At 45.1% G+C, this 19,050-nt stretch overlaps 1 protein-coding gene across 5 annotated transcripts in view; it reads right to left on the reverse strand.

The window, feature by feature from the left end:
* The window catches only part of USO1 (USO1 vesicle transport factor), a 94,840-nt gene that overhangs the window by 37,426 nt on the left and 38,364 nt on the right, over window positions 1-19,050 (reverse strand). For 3 of the 5 annotated variants that reach the window (XM_090031917.1, XM_090031916.1, XM_090031920.1), the window contains 6 exons: window positions 17,261-17,439; window positions 15,368-15,508; window positions 13,941-14,029; window positions 12,460-12,614; window positions 9,551-9,762; window positions 8,371-8,391 (listed from right to left, as the gene is read on the reverse strand). In XM_090031917.1, coding sequence (XP_089888043.1) covers window positions 8,371-8,391; window positions 9,551-9,762; window positions 12,460-12,614; window positions 13,941-14,029; window positions 15,368-15,508; window positions 17,261-17,439 — 797 coding nt within the window. The remainder of the gene's footprint in view (window positions 1-8,370; window positions 8,392-9,550; window positions 9,763-12,459; window positions 12,615-13,940; window positions 14,030-15,367; window positions 15,509-17,260; window positions 17,440-19,050) is intronic. The other 2 variants (XM_090031919.1, XM_090031918.1) reach the window with 1 other exon arrangement.

The raw sequence follows: 19,050 nt of genomic DNA on the forward strand, positions 1-19,050 counted from the left end.
CAAAGGACAGTTTAAGCCTGTGTAGCATTTTAGCCTTGTTCTGTTAGCAACCTAAGCTTGTACTTGAGAAGAGTTATCTCTACCCCCTACTCCAGTTCATTATACTGGAGAAGGTGTTGCTTTAAGCCCTAGATCAGTAGTAGAAGAACTTAAAAGCCCTTAAAATAAATCCATATTCACCTTTAGGAATAGCAAGGCAGAACAGTAGCCAGGGGGCAGGTAAGAGGGCTCCTTTTCTAAAAGGCTCCTGCTGCTACTTCTCTCTAGCCTGAACCAAGGTCACTTAGGGCTGCTTGCAGATGTTAAAAAAGCAGCACTTTAAACTCAACACACTCCCAGAAGAGGCAGCACATTAGCTGGACCCAGCTCGCCTAATATCTATATAGATCAGGCACTTTAGTGGGAGTGTTTTTGTGCTTTTATCCAAGAGGTGATTGACTCAGCTTTAGATAAAAGCACAAAAGTCCCACTGAAGTGTCCGATTTAGACAGATGTTGCAGAGCTATGTTGAAGTAACTTGCTGCTTCTTCCAGGGTTGTGAAGTCTGAATAGCTGCTGTGAGGCCCCACCATCACTGAGGGAGAAAAAACAAAACAAAATAGATCTCCTCACAATTTACAAAGGAGAACATTCTCAGAAAGTAGAGATACACCGATACATCGATCCATATCATTTCAACACCAATAAAAGGAAGATTGACATTACTGGCAATCAGCTTATTTTGGCTGATGTAGCCAATAATGTCGCCAATAAATGCCAGGTGCACGCACACAGCCGCAGCACGCACGCAGCCAGTTGAACAGTTTGAAGAGCAGCGTCCAGCTGGTAAGTCTGTTGGGCCCCCCCAGATTCCATGCCTGGGGTAAAGGCAGGCTGCCACTGTGGGCTGGGGCCAGGGGCAGTGCTGGGCTCTTCCTGGCAAGGAGTTGGGCCAGGCAGCAGTGGAGCTGGGGGAGGCGGGGGCTACAGCAAATACTGAGATGGCCCGCCCCGTAGCCACCCTTTCCAGTGCCACCTGGCCTGAGTACAGCCCTGACCCAGCCCTGGACTCCCCGCCCCGAAGAGCTTGGTGCTGTCCCTCGCCCCACACACAGGTCCAGGGGGCACATGTATCCCCATGGCTCCCTGGGGTGTGCGCTGCAGCAGGATCCACCTCCTCCCTGCCTGGGTGCCCCCGGACTACCCTCTCACAGCTCCATCCCAAGTCCTGCCCCAACTGGATAGGACCTGCCCCAGCCCCACTCCCTTGCTCACTGCAGGGGCCTCAATCTACCCCCCTCACATTCCTTCCCTCCCCGCTGCCCCTTCCCCCACAACAGACTTACCAACTGAACGCTGCTCTCCAAGTTGCCGAGCTGCATAAAATCGACAAACCGGATCGGTATTGGCCGACACAGTTCATTAATAATTGGCCATTGGTATTGGCCCAAAAAATTTTTATTAATGCACCCCGACCAGAAAGGCTGTTCAGCGGACAGTAGAATAGCCCATGTGTAAAAAGAACACCCTTGGTGACCTTTACTAGCTATCCCAGTCCAGCAATGTTCAAACCACCATTACCAGACTACAGAAAGTGTCTGGCTTCCTACTTCTTTGCAACCAATACATGCTACAATATCTGTGATGTCTACCCCATTCTGGGTTTTTACTTGAGAGAGTCTCAAAACTAGTCCACCCGTTCACATGCACCCTAAATTTGCTTGCAGTTTTGCAGCAGTATTCTGGAGATTCTCCTCTTTTCTCCCCACATCACCCTATCCAAACTGATACTGGCTTCTGCTCACCTCTTGCACTACATTTCAGTAGGGAATTGGTTGGGATGACAAAAGCTGCATTCTGCTCCTGCCTCTCTCTCCATAGTTTTCCTACTCTTCCTGCCACTGCTATTCCACACATTTCCCTCTTAATAGACCATTTTGTTATCCAACTCTTGCTGCTTTCTTTAGTCAAGCTGTTCCTCCCAAAACACTTTTAACCAGCTCCTACCATGCATGTTAAGATACTAACACAGGGGAGTGCAATTATTTGGGTTGGAGGGCTATTTAAGGAGATTTAGTAAGCTGTCATAGACCTGGTCAGCACACCCACTCCATCCCTCCCCTCAACAGTTCACCAAAACTTCCTAAGTGGTTCTGCCCGAGCTGCTGCCAGATGGATGGGAATGGGGCCATGGTGGAATGAGGAGCAGCATCCAGGAGTGGAAGCAGGACAGGCAGGGCCAGGATCTCAGAATGGTGACAGTGCAGGGCCAGGGCAGAGCCGCAATCCACTCCTCACATGTTCCTGTAATGGGCGCTGGTTCCACAGGCAAGGGCATGCAGACAGGGTATCACAGCTCTGCCCTGGGCCCCAGCCCTACATTGTAACCACCTGACAATGCCAAGGTCTCCCTGGAGAGTGGCCAGGACCTGTGCAAGCAGGGCATGGGACTGGGAGGACCAGATGGGCCTGTCAGCAAGCAGGGAATAGTTTCTAGGAGTAGGATGGGTAGGAACAGGGCCAGGCCCAGGATCATGGGGCTGTGATGGCATGGAGCCAGGGCCCAGGACAGAGCTGTAACCCACTTCTGGCATGCCCCTGTTCACGGAACCAGCGCCCATTGCAGGATCATATGGGCAATGAATCACAGCTTTACCCCAAGCCCTGGCCCTGCAATATCCCTGCCCTGCCCTCCCATCCCACGCACCACTCCCTGCCCACCAACAGCCCCATCCCATCCACTCAGGTCACATGCCATACCCTTGAAGGTCCCATTCCTGACAGTGAGTGTAGGGTGGACAGGTCAGGGTGCCCAGGCAGTGGGGCCAAGGCTGGCAGCAGCTTGAAATAGCCACAGCCATTGTGCCACCCCAGCCCTGCTGTGTGCCCACAGACAGCAGGACTGACCACAAGTGCCACAGCCTGGGTGGCCCACGGTGCTTGGGCCAGGCAGAGCCACCTCCCTGCTGAGCCCCCCTTGGGCCCCGGGGGAGGCACACCTGGGCCACGGGTTAGCGAGGATTTAGTTAGGGAGCTTCTGGAGGGGTTGGACGTATTCAAGTCAGCCGGTCTGGATTATCTCCACCCTAGAGTTCTAAAAGAACTGGCCAAGGTCATTGCAAGTCCCCTGGCACAGCTTTACAAGCACTCGTGGTGCTCTGGTGAGGTACTGGAGGACTGGAAGAGGGCCAGCGTGGTCCCCATCTTCAAAAAAAGGGAGGAAGGAGGACCCGGGAAACAATAGGCTGGTTAGGCTTACCTCAATCCTAGGCAAGCTGTTTGAAAAAATTATGCTGGCACACATCCAGGAGGAGCCAGCAGGGGACTGCATGCTTAGGGGCAACCAACATGGGTTCATCAGTGGAAGGTCCTGTCAGACCAACCTGGCGGCCTTTTACGATCAGATCACCAGATCATTAGATGCACGGGTAGTAGTGGATATAATCTTCCTGGACTTCCGGAAGGCTTTTGACACTGTCTCTCACCCCGTTCTCATTAAGAAACTGGGGGCCTGTGGTGTAGACACCCACACAGTCAAATGGGTCGCCAACTGGCTGGAGGGCCGCACCCAGAAGGTGGTAGTGGATGGGTCCTTCTCAACCTGGAAGGACGTGGGCAGTGGGGTTCCGCAGGGCTCGGTCCTCGGGCCCGCACTATTCAACATCTTCATCAGTGATTTGGATGAGGGGGTAAAAAGCACCCTGTTCAAATTTGCTGATGATGCTAAGATGTGGGGGGACGTGGGCACACTGGAAGGATGCAACAGGCTACAATCAGACCTAGACAGGTTACAAGGGTGGGCAGATGAGAATAGGATGGGTTTCAACACAGACAAGTGCAAGGTGATGCACCTCGGGAGGAACAACCGGCACCATACCTACAGGTTAGGGAACTCCCCTCTTGTCAGCACGGAGGTGGAAAAGGATCTTGGGGTCATCATTGACTCCAAGATGAACATGGGCCGGCAGTGTGAGGAGGTAGTCAGGAAGGCCAACCGCACCTTGTCATGCATCCACAGATGCATCTCAAGCAGGTCCAAAGAGGTGATCCTCCCCCTCTACGCGGCACTGGTCAGGCCGCAGCTGGACTATTGCGTCCAGTTCTTGGTGCCGCACTTCAAGAGGGATGTCGACAGCATGGAGAGGGTCCAGAGGAGGACCACTTGTATGATCAGGGGACAACAGGGCAGGCCCTATAAGGAGAGGCTATGGGACCTGAACCTGTTCAGCCTCCAAAAGAGAAGGCTGGGGGGGGGAATCTTGTGGCCTGTCATAAACTAGTCGGGAGATCAGCAGGCATTGGGGGAGTCACTGTTTCCCTGAGCACCGCCAGGAGTGACCAGGAATAACGGTCACAAGCTGGCAGAGGGTAGGTTTAGGTTAGCTATCAGGAGGTGCTACTTCACGGTCAGGGCAGCTAGGGTCTGGAACCAGCTTCCAAGAGAAGTGGTGCAGGTTCCTACCCTGGGGGTTTTAAAGAGGAGGTTGGATGAACATCTTGCTGGGGTCATTTGACCCCAGTATTCTTTCCTGCCATGGCAGGGGGTCAGACTAGATGATCTGCTTAGGTCCCTTCCGACCCTAGAAACTATGAAACTATGAAGAGACCTGCTGCAGGCCACACAAAATGCCTTGATGGGCCACATTCAGCCTACAGGCTGTATTTTGCCCACTACTGCGCTAATACTTTCCAATCCCACCTTATAAAAAGGACACTTCCCCACAAAGCCCTTCAGTGATAATCAGAGATCTGGGTTTTCCGTTTGCCACAGAAAAACTTAAATGTTCTCTGTTCAGAGAGAAAACAACAGATTTTTCCTTTGAGAGAGAAAGATGCAGAAAACCATGAGTTTCCCTTTGCAGGCTGGCAGAGTTCCAGCCTGCAAGGGGCTGCTTGGAGCTGGCAGAAGCAGGATGCAGGCAGCGCCATATGCATGTTTGTACACACTCATGCACATGGCAGCCAGGTAGTGGAGAGCAGTTCCTGGAGTTCCCTGTGGGTAAGTCTATCAGGGCAGGGGGCACAGGCAATGCACTGGGGGGATGGGGGCACATGCCCCCTTCCAGATTTCTGTGCTACAGTGGGGTGCAGGGCTACAGCCGGGCCAGAACAGCTCCAGGTAAGAGCCACCCCTGTGGCCCACCAGGCAGGACCCAGCATGGAAGGGAGCAATACACTGCCATAGCTGCCAAGGTGAGGTGCAGCAGTGGTGCAGAGCTGTGCCCCCAGCTGCTGCTGGGTAGGCAGGGGTGCCTCAGCCTGACAACCAGGGTGGTGTGGCACTCTTTCCCATGTTGGATCCCACCTGCTGGGCTACAGAGGTGGCTCCTGCCCAGAGCTGTTCCAGCCTGGCTACAGCTCCATGCCCTGCTGTGGCACAGGAATTTTGGGGCTGCGCACCTGTTCACCCTGCCTGCTTTGGAGCACGCACAGTGGCAAGGAGCTGGCCCCACCCTCCCCCCAGCCTCCGAACAAACCGCCCACAGCTCTGTCCCACTACCCCACCAGGGGCCCTGCAGCCATGCACTGTGGCCCCAGGCCCAAAGCCCCACACCACCTGGCTGGGCACCAGCCCTGCCCTACTTTCTCCCTACGGGGACCTCAATTCCCCCTCCCAGACTTACCTATGGCAGCTGCTCTCCAGGATGCCTGGAAGCCACGTGTCTGTACATACACATGGTGCCCCCTACCTGACCACCCTCCTCCTGGCTCCCTCCAGCCCCCCGCAAGCAGGAACTCTTCCAGGCTACAGAGATCTCTTTGCAAAAGAGAAAAAACTGAGCATTTCTCTTAAAATGAAAAGTCTGTATTTCTTGGGTGAAAGGGAAAATCCACAGGTTTTTCTTTTTTTTGTTTTTCTGTGGGAAACGGAAAACTACGAGCCCTGATGATGAGCGAAGGGGGCAAAGGGAGCTCCAATTTTTCATGATAAAAAACCGGAAATCAAACATCAAAATATATCGGTACTTAAAATGTATCTTATTATAATGACTGAGGTACTGGTAGGCTTCCAAATTGTTTTAAGATTGTAAAGATATCAATAAAATATTGTGTTCAACTTATGGCAAGGGAAGTCTCCTCTCCATGTCTATTCAACATGACATTTAACAAAATAATCAAGAGTCAAAATCAGAAGGCCAGCATATCTTCTAATGGCTTTTATAGCAAACACTGACAATGGGTCACATTATCTCTAGCTAAATTCCACATTGTGGCCTAAATTTGATTCTTCAATAACTGCCCAATCAATACTGCTTCCAGACTCCTGTAAAAAAAACACTTGGGCTTTTATCAGCCAAATCAAGTTGATACAAACTCACTGCACTACAATTACAGTTACCAAGACAGCGTTTTCCTCATTGTGCAGAAGAACAGAGTAAAAATAAGATCCAAACAAATAATGTATTATGATTGGCAGGTCAAACATGCCTGGCTGTAGGGAAATCCATACCATCTGCAGTCAGCCTTCTACACAAGTACCTTATAACTTGTTATGCATACATGGCTACTGACAAGTTTTTGATCAAGACCCTTACCTCATTTAGAGAAAAGGTAAGGGACAGCATGTTTTATTCTCCACCTTCATTGTCCTATTTAACCTAACTTACATCATTCAAACCCTTAGCCAATTGAAAAATTTTTCATTTTTCCTGGCATTTCTTATATCTGAATGTTTTATCAATATTACATTTTCTTTACCTCACTTTTGTGATAACCTCATCCTCATTTCACAGATAGAAAACTGAGGCAAATACTCAGGCTAAAATCATAACCAAATACTAAACTTTTGGGTACCCAGCTTGACACAGGCCTGATTTTTCAAAGTACATTCACAGCCCTTTATATGTTCAATGCATCAGTGCAGAAAATAACAGCTGCAGTTTTAAACAGAGGTACACCGATGCATCGGTTTGATATCGGATCGGTCCCGACAAAGAAAATCGTCTATATCCTGGGGCTGATAAATGCCCATGCTGCGTGCAGTCGCAGCACAGCATGCAGATGGCAGCATGGAGAGCTGCCTCCAGCTGGTAAGTTGGAAGGGGAGGGAGGCGGGGGGAGGGGAAAGGAGAGGGAAGGGGCATTGCAGGGGCGCAGATCAATGCCCCCCATGGCAAGAGAAGGGGCAGGGGCAGTTGCTGCCCAGCTGGGGTGGGAGAGAAGCACAGGACGGATGCTCAGTTCATGGGGTGGGGGCAGCTCTTGCTGCTGCTTGCACCCCAGGAGGCAAGTGGGCACATGCATGCATGGCATGGGGCAGGCTGCAGCTGCACAATGGATGCCCAAGCCGGTGCTGTGTAGGGCTTTTCTTGCTGTGGCTCAGAGCAGGCTCCGGCAGCACCGGGAAGAAACTTCAGCCACCCCAAAATTTCGCCACAGTTCTGCTCCCAGTCCTGCACTGCCACCCGTCCCAGTCCTGGCTGAATGCCCCATCTCAACCCAAGCACTGGGCAAAACCACCCAAGTGCCAGGAAAAGTGGAGCTGCGGCAAAATCTAGGGTGGCTACAGCCTCCTCCCAGTGCCGCTGTAGTACATTCAGAGCCCAGCCCCTGGCAAAAAAAACCCCATGCAGCATCGGTTCCACTCCACAAGTGCTGCCCATCTCGCACTGCACAGATCCAAAGGCACATGCCCCCCTACCCCCCTGAGATGCATGCAGCAGCAGGAGCTGCCTCCACCCCACAAGCTGCACCTCCATCCCATGTCCCATCCCCAACCCCTGCCTGGGCAGTGCCTGCCCCTGCCCCAGCCCTCACCGCTGGGGGCACTGATCTGCCCCCCCATGCCCCTTCCACCACACCTGACCACCTGGAGGCAGCTGCATAGGATATCAGATCAGTATTGGCCAATATGCCTCCTTAACTATCGGCTTTTGGTATTGGCCCTCAAAATCTATCGGTGTATCCCTAATTTTAAACTCAAATTTTCTCCAGGCCGGACTCTCAACATCTCCACTTGAGACTTCAGAAAATGAGGAATGCTTAATTAAGGAACCAAACATGTAAAGCTTGGTTAAATGACTCGCCTAGTAGGGCTGTTCAAAGCTTTAGTCGCTGATTTGATTCAGCGGAGATTCAACCCGATTCGGTGGCCAAATCTCTGAATCAGAATCAAAATGTTTTAATGTACTCTAGGAAGTTACAGAGCAGCTGTTGGATGTGCAGTGCACCCAATGAATGGAAAGAAAGCACCCATGTCACCCAAGACCCTCATCCCACAGGTCCCAAGAACACCGCTGAAGATTCCCACGGAAACGTATGGAGAGAGCTTGTTATGCTAGAAATAAAAATTGCCTGCAACATAGAAACACTTCAAAAAGCAGTTAAAAAAAAACAAAACAAAACCCAAGACAACAGAAAAAGGCCCTGCTCATGACAAGAAATACATACCCGTCTGTCGATCTTATCACCCTGTAAATTATACATTAAAAGATTCAAACTTATTACTTATGATTTGTTTGCAGAAAAAAATTCAGAAATAAATCTCAAAACTATCTTAAGATTCTAGAAGAATGTAAAGCGGAAGGTTTACTGGAAATTATATTAAAATTATTATTGGGTCTCAAAGGCTGAGAAAGGATGGGCAACTTGATGATATTCTGGTTAATTTTCAGAACATGGAGTACTCAGTCAGGCCAACATATACAAGTTGCATTTAGCTATAATCCTTTTTGTAGGCTAGCCTAATTACACTGAGAAATTACCTTCCCCATACTTCAATCTTTCAAGAAAAATAATCTTTGAACAAACAGGGATAGCATATAAACAAACAGAAACCAAGTGCAAGAGGAAATGGTATGACCATGTGTTTTACTGAAGATGGGTATGGAAAGGTTGAATAGTAATAATGAGGTAAAACCTGTCAGTTCAGACAGACTTAAGAAAACATGAGAAGATGGGAAGTACTTCTGATTTTGCACAGACTTGAGTCTACATACTGTATTCTTACTACATCCTTTTTAAGTGGCACTATCATATAAACAGTTACTATTAATGTGAAGGACTGTCTTTAGAAAGCTGACTAAAAACCAGGTGCTACATCTGCCTGTCAGACCCTCTATGCAGTAACAGAAAAAAAATTAAAGACCCAACAGAAGCAAATCACGTGACAACACTCTGTAATGTTAAGTAAACTTAAACAAAGCATTTTCCCTTGTTTCTTTCTATTTGGCAGAACCATTTCTTGTTACAACTGTAACAATTTCCCAAATATTTTCCCCTGTTTTATTTTTAAAATTGGCCTCCTTTAGTAACTTAAATTCATAATAGTAGAGAAACAGATTAAAATACTATAATTTCAAATTACAGGAGTCTGAATTATGTTAGTGGATGGCAACTTCTAACAGCAATTCTTGGTAGGTCAGTTCTGCTAACTTTTCTTTTTTTACTGCAAAAATCATTTCATTTTCAGAATCACCAGATTAGCATCACCAGGAGAAACTGAAGACCCTTGTCACTTGTGCTGAAAACATTAAACTTTTTTTTTTTTTGGAACCATCAATATCAAACCAGATATTCTTCTCAAGTGAACAGACTATTGTCGGTGAAGGACACAAAACTGACACGCTACCTGTGACAGAATGTTGGTGCACTGCTGGAGCAGAGACACGGGTGGGTTACCGATGCTTGTTGCAAGCTGAACTCTTAGCAGTTGTTCTTTCAGAGTTGCATTTTCTTGTAAAGCATGGGCCAGGGCCACAGCAGCACACCAATTTGAGAGAGAGTCTGTAGAAAAGAGTCCTCCACAGAGCAACTGGCCAGCTGAGACTGAATTACCTGTAGCTACCAAAACAGCAAAACAGCTGCAGTTACACAAAAGTAAGCCCTAACTGAAATTGCAGAGTATCTGATATAGAAGCATTTCAGCCCTGAGCAGAATCATACCCTGAGCAGGTATATTGTAATTCATACTGGATACATGCGATGCTTACCCCAGCAAAACAATAATTTAAAACAGGGCTGTCCAACCTTTCAGTGGCTAGGGGCCACAGGAACCTTGGGCACTTGCAGCTGGAAGGGTAGGTTGGAGCATGGGCCTGTGCAGCATGGTGCTTGGGCTGCATGCCACAGCATGGCACGGTGTTTTGTAGGCACCATCCCCTTTCCGCACTGTGCGGTGGATGCCCCCCATACCACACTGGCAGCCCCACCTCCTGCTCTGTGTGGCCCCCCCCAGTGCACACCAGGTGCCTCCTCCCCCCCCACCCCACACACACACCATGGCATGCTTCCATGCCCTATGGAGGCCCGAGTTCCTCCAAATTCTCCAGTTGCAGATTCCCTTGGTTCCTCCGCACCATGCTATGCCACCTCATCCACAGGAGCAGGTCAAGTATCAGAAGCTGGAGGAGGAACACAGAGACTCTGGTAATGACAGCACCAGCAGCAGCAGGAATGGTGGGGGAAGTGATGTCCAGACCAGGAGCCTTGGGGCTGTCTTAACCCCTTAGGGGCTGGATACAGCCTGCAGGCCACCAGTTCGACAGACCTGACTGAAACAATAAGGTCATCTGAAGACAAGTTTGTGTCTTGACAGTAAGTTGCATAGAACTTTAGTGCAGTGCAGCACTCCAGCAGAGAGGAGCAGAGCCAGCAGTGTGGACAGCTGCCTCCAACTGGTCCGTCCAGTGTGGTAGAAGGGGAGAGGGAGGAAAGGGGAGTGGGGGCAGATCAACACCTCCCATGGTAATGGAGGGGGTAGGGGCAGGCACCGCCTGGGTGGGTCAGGCAGCTACCACCTCTGCTAGCACCTCACGAGGGCACGGGGGGGGGGGGCAGTGGGCATGTGCCCCCTGGATCTCTGTGGGGCAGGGCAGGGCGTGGAGCAGACTTCGGCAGCGATGGGAGGATGCTGCATCAACCTCAAATTTCATCACTGCTCCACTCCCAACAGCGCCACCACCAGCCACCCAGCGCTGCCCCAGCTCTTCCACCACCTCTGACTTCTACAACCTTGGAAATGTCATTTAAACATCTTTGCATCTGGTTCCACTTGAGTAAAAAAGGGGTTGATACCTTTGGGGGGAAAAAAGCTCTGAGGTTTACAGTTCTAAGCATTAAAAGCTATATTGTGAAAACAGATTGGGCATGCCAGAAAACTAACTTTATTTAATTAAAAATTAGTAAGACAGTATTTCCTGGAAATTAATGAGTCCTGCAACTCAGCCAGGTAACAGCTTGACACTAGACAGGCAGATAACAAGTGTTGGCTCAATTAGCATTTAAATATCCAGCTCTTATCTTTTCTTAAAATACTGTTCTCGTTATACATATTTAAAAATCCTTCAAATTAGTAAATTGCTCATGCTCAGCTTCATGTCTATAATGACAAAAGGAGAGCACAAAACCAGATATGCAAAAACAGATCAGTGACCAATGGCATGAGCGAGTAGTTAAAGAACAAGAACAGGAAGAGGGGGGTGGCATGGCATTAATCAATAAAGAGTTTAACTTCACTCCCACCATTTTACTGGTACATCCCTTCCTCTGAAGCAGGAAGGCTACCTTTGTCCGAGAGGCATGAGTATTTTCGGCATGCTTGAAAAACAGTAACAGGGTAAGATCAAGGATTTTTCTCTAACTAGTCAATGCTATTTGACATATTGTACAAAAGAACATGCATCTGTGCCATTTCCTAGCCAAGATGTTGCGTCTCTCTCCAAATCCTGAGCAATCTAGTTTTCAGCTTCTTAAGAATTCAGTCTTAATAGGAAACTGTTCCTTCCCTATTCCCCAAATACCTGTGAAATTCTAAGGTTTAAAAGATAGTACCTTAAAATTGCTAAAAATACAAAACACTACCTGTATCTTTGCTTCTTTGGCAAAAGTGATTTGATATAGTTTAGAATGGAGTATAATGAATAGACATCCCATTCAGGAGCTTTAGAGTCAGACACTTAAGCACAAATAACCACTTTGTTACCAGACCCAACTCTTAGAACTTAAAACAGACATCTAAGTTTTGAGGCTTGTGGTCTTGTAGCTTTAATATCCATTCTGCCCCCCTTAAGTTCAGTTCAAGAACGGCAATTACAACATTCTTTTCATGCATCATAAAAATCACTTTATAGGCAGCATTTTATATCTCAATTCAGTGTGATACCTAAATAAGTAGTGTTTCAGAAGAAACCTTATGATGCATTCAAATATTCATAGATTTCACAGACATTAAGGCTGGAAGGGACCTCAGAAGATCTTTGAGTCCAGCCCCCTGCCCCAGGGGCAGGAAGAAAAAAATATATATGTAAAAAAATGTATACATGTGAAAAGGCACAGTTTTCTTAGGGTGTTATCTTTTATTGGACCAACTGCATAATCGGGGTAGTTAAAGAAACTTTCAAATGCAAGACATGTCTTCATCATGTCTGACTACTCACCCTAAGAAACCCTTTCTTTGCATACTCCCTAGAGTATCATATGTGATACAACTATATGCCAATGAAGAATTTCCCAGTTTCTTAAATTTTTCAAGTAACTTACCATCAATGGTGGATGGTAGAAGCGTTGAGACAATTTCTCCTTGTCCTTTTTGGTTTTTGTACAGGAAACACTGGAAACAATAAAGAACAGCACAGCGCAGCACAAACGGTTGTCTTTCATTTACCATTGACATCAGAAGTACTACAATTGCAGGCCTGTTTTGAAATGAAAGAGAAAGACCAATAGAAGCAAGTCACAGATCAAACAACTGTAGTTGCCTACAAAATAGGGTTCATGACTGGATCAGCAAGAATACAGAGCCTAGATATAAGAATATGTATTGACTGCAGTGAAACACTATTAGGCGTTGCTTACATATAGAAATAGCAAACAAAATTCAGTGCAACTTCAAACTGACACAAGGCACACATGAATCACAAAACAGTCAGGAACTTTATATTTACTGTTCCATCTTTGCTGAAATATACATTAGTATCTATGAAACGCATTCCTTTTGAAAATGCAGTTTAACAATACTATTAGTATTTGAGAAGTGCATCCTCTCAAGATAACAAAAAAAATCCCTAAGTGACAATAGCAACTTCAAGGGTGTCAGTTGAAAAGTAAAATTTCTATTTGTAAAGTTTCAATGTTTTGGGGGTAATTAATTTGATAAAAAGTGGCTCTCCATTTTATGATCACAATAAGCTAATGCACATCAGCCCTGTCTATAAAACACTGCATCAGGCTGTTTTAGCAGTTTGAATGCAAAAGACCAAAGCCAGAGGGTCCCATATCTAGATTGGTTAGCGACACATTAAAAACTACAGCACAACTACTGGAACCAGCAAGGAGAAAACTGCTCTGAGAACCCTCACAGAATGTCAGTTCACGTCTTAGAAGTGGTTTTTTCTATTACTTGCCATTCCTTTTAGAAAGCAACAGTTCTGCTTCACAAGGTTTGTTTTCTTAGGGGGTTTTTTGGTTTTTTATTTTTTTATTTACTTAGCATGTGTTCTGTGGAATAGCTTCCCCTGGGTTTCACATATCACCCTTAATCTAAATAGGTGTCATCTTCTACCTACGTGTCTAATCTCCTCCGTCCCTTTGTTCACTCATGGGTGGTAGCAGTTTCTCTTAATTTGGCATCTACAAATTTCATTAAACAATACTTTTTTTTTCTCTCCCACACCTGACGATGGCATTCCTAGTAATTCCTATACACTCCAACTAATGTTAACCTGATTGCCCTGCCATTACAAAGCTTGAATTTGATTCCACATATGGTAACACTAAGATATTAAATAAAACACTTCTTGTGATTTCAGACTCTTGATATGGACTCTAGTAACCTACTGTTACCCACACCAATGCATCTGTGGCAATGTTTACATGACACACAGTAGCGTCAGGGAAAAAACTATGGCAATGGTTCTGCATAAGCAAGTACAAAATGACTGCATAGTAACAACTGTGCAGTCCACCACACGTGTAGACATAGCCACTGCTAGGTAAACAATTTAGCATTTTTATTCTCCTACCTTGGTGGATTTGAAGGTGCATACACTGAGGCAAAATAATCTTGGTTCATCTGGCATCCTCGAATAACTTCTGACACTGTGTTAATGGTCTAGAAAAGGGAGATATAAACCACACAGTTATATCATAAGAATCACTAACTAAAAAAAATGTTAATCTGGGAAAGCAAAAGACTCATTTGTAGCAAAAAGCACTGTTTTCACAATGCTGACATAGCAACTTCTCATTAGTGTGGTATTTGAAGATACAAGGACAAACTAAGAAGTTTGAAAATTATTCCAAACAAAAGCTCACCAACTAAAAGCATTAAAAACAAAGGATATTTATTAAAAAGTAGAAATTATGGCTTGAATCAATCTGTGAGAACTATGGTATGCAGACAGCAGTGACCAATTCCATAAATCAGGAAAGAAAGCCTCCCTCTGTTAAGGGCCTACATGTGATGGAATAGCTACTGCAGGATGTCTTGTGACATTTATTATATATGGTATTTCTGTAGCCTCGGGTACTTGAGGTGGCTTACTACTAAAAACTGGGCTGAGTTGCGTGTAAAACCAAAATCAAGTCTACAACAGGGAAAAGATGAAAGAGGCTGCTGAAGTTACATATGGTTATATTCATCTTTTGAAAGGAAACTGGTCCTCACAAACTACAGAGGCTATTACGCTTGTTCTCTAAAAAGTAGAAACAAACTAGAACTGCTTACAGCTACTTAGATATAGAAATGGAAGTACTCTAACAGTATTTCACGAAATCAGCATTTGATGAAGTGATCTTGGCCTCATAAAAGCTTGTGCGCTCTCTCTCTGATGCAATCTGTCAAGGTACAAATCTACTCTGCTTTCTACCTGACTTCAAACACAGCTAACTACCTCACTGCACTACCATTTCAAAGATATCTAACGAAACTGCTAAACTGGAGGTCAAACAAGAGCTGATTAACTCCACCTGACCTACCTAGTTTTGTCTGGTGAAGAATTAATTGCCCTCATCTCAAAATAGTAAGGGACTTTTCCCAGAAGCCAAAAATACCTCTATTATTGGAGCTGTGCAAGGCCAGCGTGGTTTGTTTACTGTCAGTGAAAATCATGCAGGGGGTGGATCTGAACTAACTCTGGAAATCGCTTAAATCCCAGACAAGCAACATGACAATAATTACCTTCTCTAAGTTTCAAATATACATAGACACACCACAGTCTGGATTTGAGAATAAAGTGAAATTTGTTTATTACAGTTTTGCAGAATTTTAATATACAGGGACCACTCTAACTAGACACTGCTGGCTGGAAGGAAGAAAGCTGCCATTTCTCAAGCTTCTGAAATCAACCTGAGAAGTATTAAATTCATCTGATGGCTTTTGCCTATACAGCCAGCTAGCTAATCCCGTGGGTTTCCCCCCCACCCGTTAGATACCCCTCCTCTTTCTTACCTCTGTCAAAATGTCAGCAGGAACTCCAGTTGCCATGAGGATTGTGCAAAGCTGCTGTAATAATCCACAGTTGGACATTGCTTTCTGACAACTGCTGGTGGCTCCAGGAGGGTTTGTGGGGGACACCAGCACTCGCACAAGCTGCAAAGAAGAGAGAGCCTTGTTTGCGCAGGAGGCAGAAAAAAGAATCACTTTGGCACCGACTCATTTCATGCATGCAGGAAAATGACAGGATGGCAGCTATGTCAAATGTGATTTTTTTCTTGGTCAAAGGCTCAGCTCATATGGTAAATGAGAAAATTAAAAGCGCTACTGAAGCTGTGGAACAAGATTCAACAGAAAGTTACACCACCTGCTGCATTCTAGTGAGGACGTGAAGTAAACTACTCTCAAAAACAGGCCTTTAACACAAGTGAGCAGCATCTTTATTGAGACTCATTTATAAAGCTGCCATTTCATTAGAATTTTGGTGAAACTCAATGCTCAAGATTTCTTCTGAGAATATGAAATGGCTAAGCTCCTTGCAAATGTTAAAATTACATGAAGAAATTGAGCTATACAGGACAATGTACAACAGCTGTATTTCTTGTGCACACTGTTCTTTCACTGATAGCATCTAGCTGCTCTTCAAATGACAGCATGTCCTCAGAGTAAAAATACCCAAGTTCTACTGTTCTTAAAAGAGAAGCCTTTAGTGATGGTCCAGAAAAAAAAATTCCTAATTGGTACCTTTCCATGAAAACAAAAATCAACAATTAAAGAATCCTTCTAGTTATGAATGCACCAGAAAAAAAAAAAGTTGTGTACCTTTTATAAAGGCATCATAAATATGCATGGAGACAAATACTGTGCAGGAATCCCAAACAACTGCATCCATCTTTCCAGAGTGTTGATAGCCATGTCCTTCGCATCAATTTTAAATTAAGCGTAAACATGCTGACCTCTAACTCTTCATATAGTTTCAAATATGAATGTCACATGAAAGGTCATAGAATCATAGAAAATTAGGGCTGGATGGGACCTCAGCAGGTCATCTACTCCAATCCCCTCCTCATACAAGGACCATCCCCAACAACAGCACTGGGCTCTTTGTCGAGCCAGGTCTTAAAAACCTCCAAGGATGGAGATTCCATCACCTCTCTAGGTAACTTGTTACAGTGCTTCACCACTGTCCTAGTGAGAACATTTTTCCTAATGTTCAACCTAAACTTCTATTGTTGCAGCTTGAGACCATTACTCCTTGTTCTGTCATCTGCCACCACTGAGAAAAGTCTGGCTCCATCCTCTTTGGAACCACCATTCAGGGAGCTGAAGGCTGCTATTAAATCCCCTTGGCCTTCTCTTCTCCAGAGTAAATCAGCCCAGTTCCCTCAGCCTCTCCTCAGAAGTCACATGCCCCAGCCCCCAAACCACTGGAGGTCAAACACACACGGCTCAAAAATCAGTTTGTATACCATCTTCTATTTTTTTTAGAGCTCTTGTAAGAGCCAAACTGTGTTGTGAAATAAAAATTCACTAGACAAAGTCCCTATAATTTGGGTTAAAATTACTTTAAATAAAAACTGCCTAAAAATCATCCTGCTCCTAAGTGAAACCCCACATTACTTCTATTGGAACTATTAAAATAAGTGTTTCCAGATTACTGTAGCATTTAATAGACTTGCATGCACAGTACCACACACGATATGAAAAACAAGAGAGAAAATTTGAGGATAGGGACGTGTAATTTCCAAACCCTACAAGTTGTCAAGAGTGCCCTGAGAGGAGGTGTGCACTTCAAATACACTCTAAAGAAAAAATAAAAAGGTAAAAGCTTGCCAAGAATGAAGAAAAATGTACAGCATTTTAGAAATACACGTGTTGCTTTTGTGAGTAGGTTATGAAGAGTTTTACCTGCAGCATTAGGTGAAGATTAGTTACTTTCTGTGCTGACCAACCACAGTTGTCATCTCCAACTTCAAACCAAGGCTTCATACGCTGAATATATGAACCTTCTTTAAAAAAATTCTGATTGGAATTGTTGTTCTTTAACAAATTTTGTAAAAGGAGAAGACAGTCTTCCACCACAATTCCTGGAAAGACACAAGTCAAGGGTTAATCGAGACAATATAGGTACCCCGTATGTAGATTAGTAACACTTTCTAGGTAGAGTAGTGCTGAATTAAGCTCCCTGGCAACAGAGTCATGGAAAGCCAAGATTTCAGAGTGTGCAACCTAATAGCCAGCAATATTTAAGAACAAATTACATCACTATCTCCAAGGATAGAAAACATTGGTTAAATGCCATTACCTTCTAAAGTGGTTAGTTTTCAAATGATTTCTCCACAAGTATAAAATGAAACGTGTTTGTGAAGAGAACGTGCACCATGTTCTCAATAAAAATAGCTTACGGGGATCTCGAAAAAATCTACAGCATCTTGTTTAATTGTCTGAACCATGCATCACTTCTAGGACCAGCCCTCCCAGGTTTCTCTCCCACTGCAAAAATGAAATGGTTCTTAAAGAGTACTAGCATGATACAAGGTTAGAACTCTTGTGTAACACTTCTTACTGGGCAAGTCACAAATTCTGTATTCACTGGTTAAGATTTTAATAGTAACACCCCCCACACACACACCTCATTTCAAAGTTATTTCAAAGTTATGTGAATGCCTTGGAGCTGTGACAACCTCTCTTCACACTACGCAGAGAGCCAAGGACACAATCAACCATATGCTTATAATCTGTGTTCCGAGAGGGAAAAAAAAAGAAGTACGTTTAAAACCCTTGAGTGGGCAATTTTGTCAAAGAATATGAACAAAAGGTGAAAACCCTTCACTCCCTTTTTGTTCCTCAGTCACTTCATTGCTGGCCTGCTGAGACAGAGTCCTTAGGCTTATAAGATTCAAAACCTTAGGTCAGGGAGAAGAATCAGTAAGATCAGACCAGCTGTTTGACAGCTTTCCTCTCTGCCATGCTGCAGCAAGTCATGCTCACCAGTTCTCCACCATTAGATCACAGCAAATATCAAATTTGAAGTGGAGAGGCAAGAGGAATGAATTAAGAGAACATTCTGTGCTTCTCAAGTTAAGTACCGACTCTGCAAGGAGCTCTCAATTTTCTCCTTATAGCAGAAATTTCTCAGAGCATATTTATCTGCTTAATCTCTTTAAGCCTAAAATGTACTTGACATTTCCATTATGATATATTTATTATGCAGTTGTTTGAGCAATGGCCTCTCAACCTCTGTCACGCTCCATCCTATGACTCAATAACAATGACAATTTATCACCCCCCAACAGTTTGTGATGAGCAGAAATCCTGGTTTTCCCTGATAAAAAACTGCAAATTATCAGATAACCCCCCCACCCAAATTATCTGATTAAAAAACCCCAAATCAGTGATGACAATAAAAGGTCACTATTATATGTATAATAGTGACCTTTTATTTTAATCACTGATTTGGGGTTTTTTATATATATAAAAACACAATGCTTTCTTGCTATATTTACAGGTTTAAAGCAATTGGGAGCCTACCAGTGCCTCAATCATTATGATAAAATAAATTCTAAATACCTATACATTTTGGGATTTAATTTTGTGTTCTTTATCATGGAAAAAATATCAGAGCTCCCCCTAACCCCTTAGCTCACAGAACATAGGTCTAGGCCTCTCACTCCCAAGCCACAGCCCCCCAGCCCTGC

The sequence above is a fragment of the Crocodylus siamensis genome, chromosome 2 (assembly GCF_052110815.1).
Source record: "Crocodylus siamensis isolate JL-2025a chromosome 2, ASM5211081v1, whole genome shotgun sequence".
Lineage (NCBI taxonomy): Eukaryota > Metazoa > Chordata > Crocodylia > Crocodylidae > Crocodylus > Crocodylus siamensis.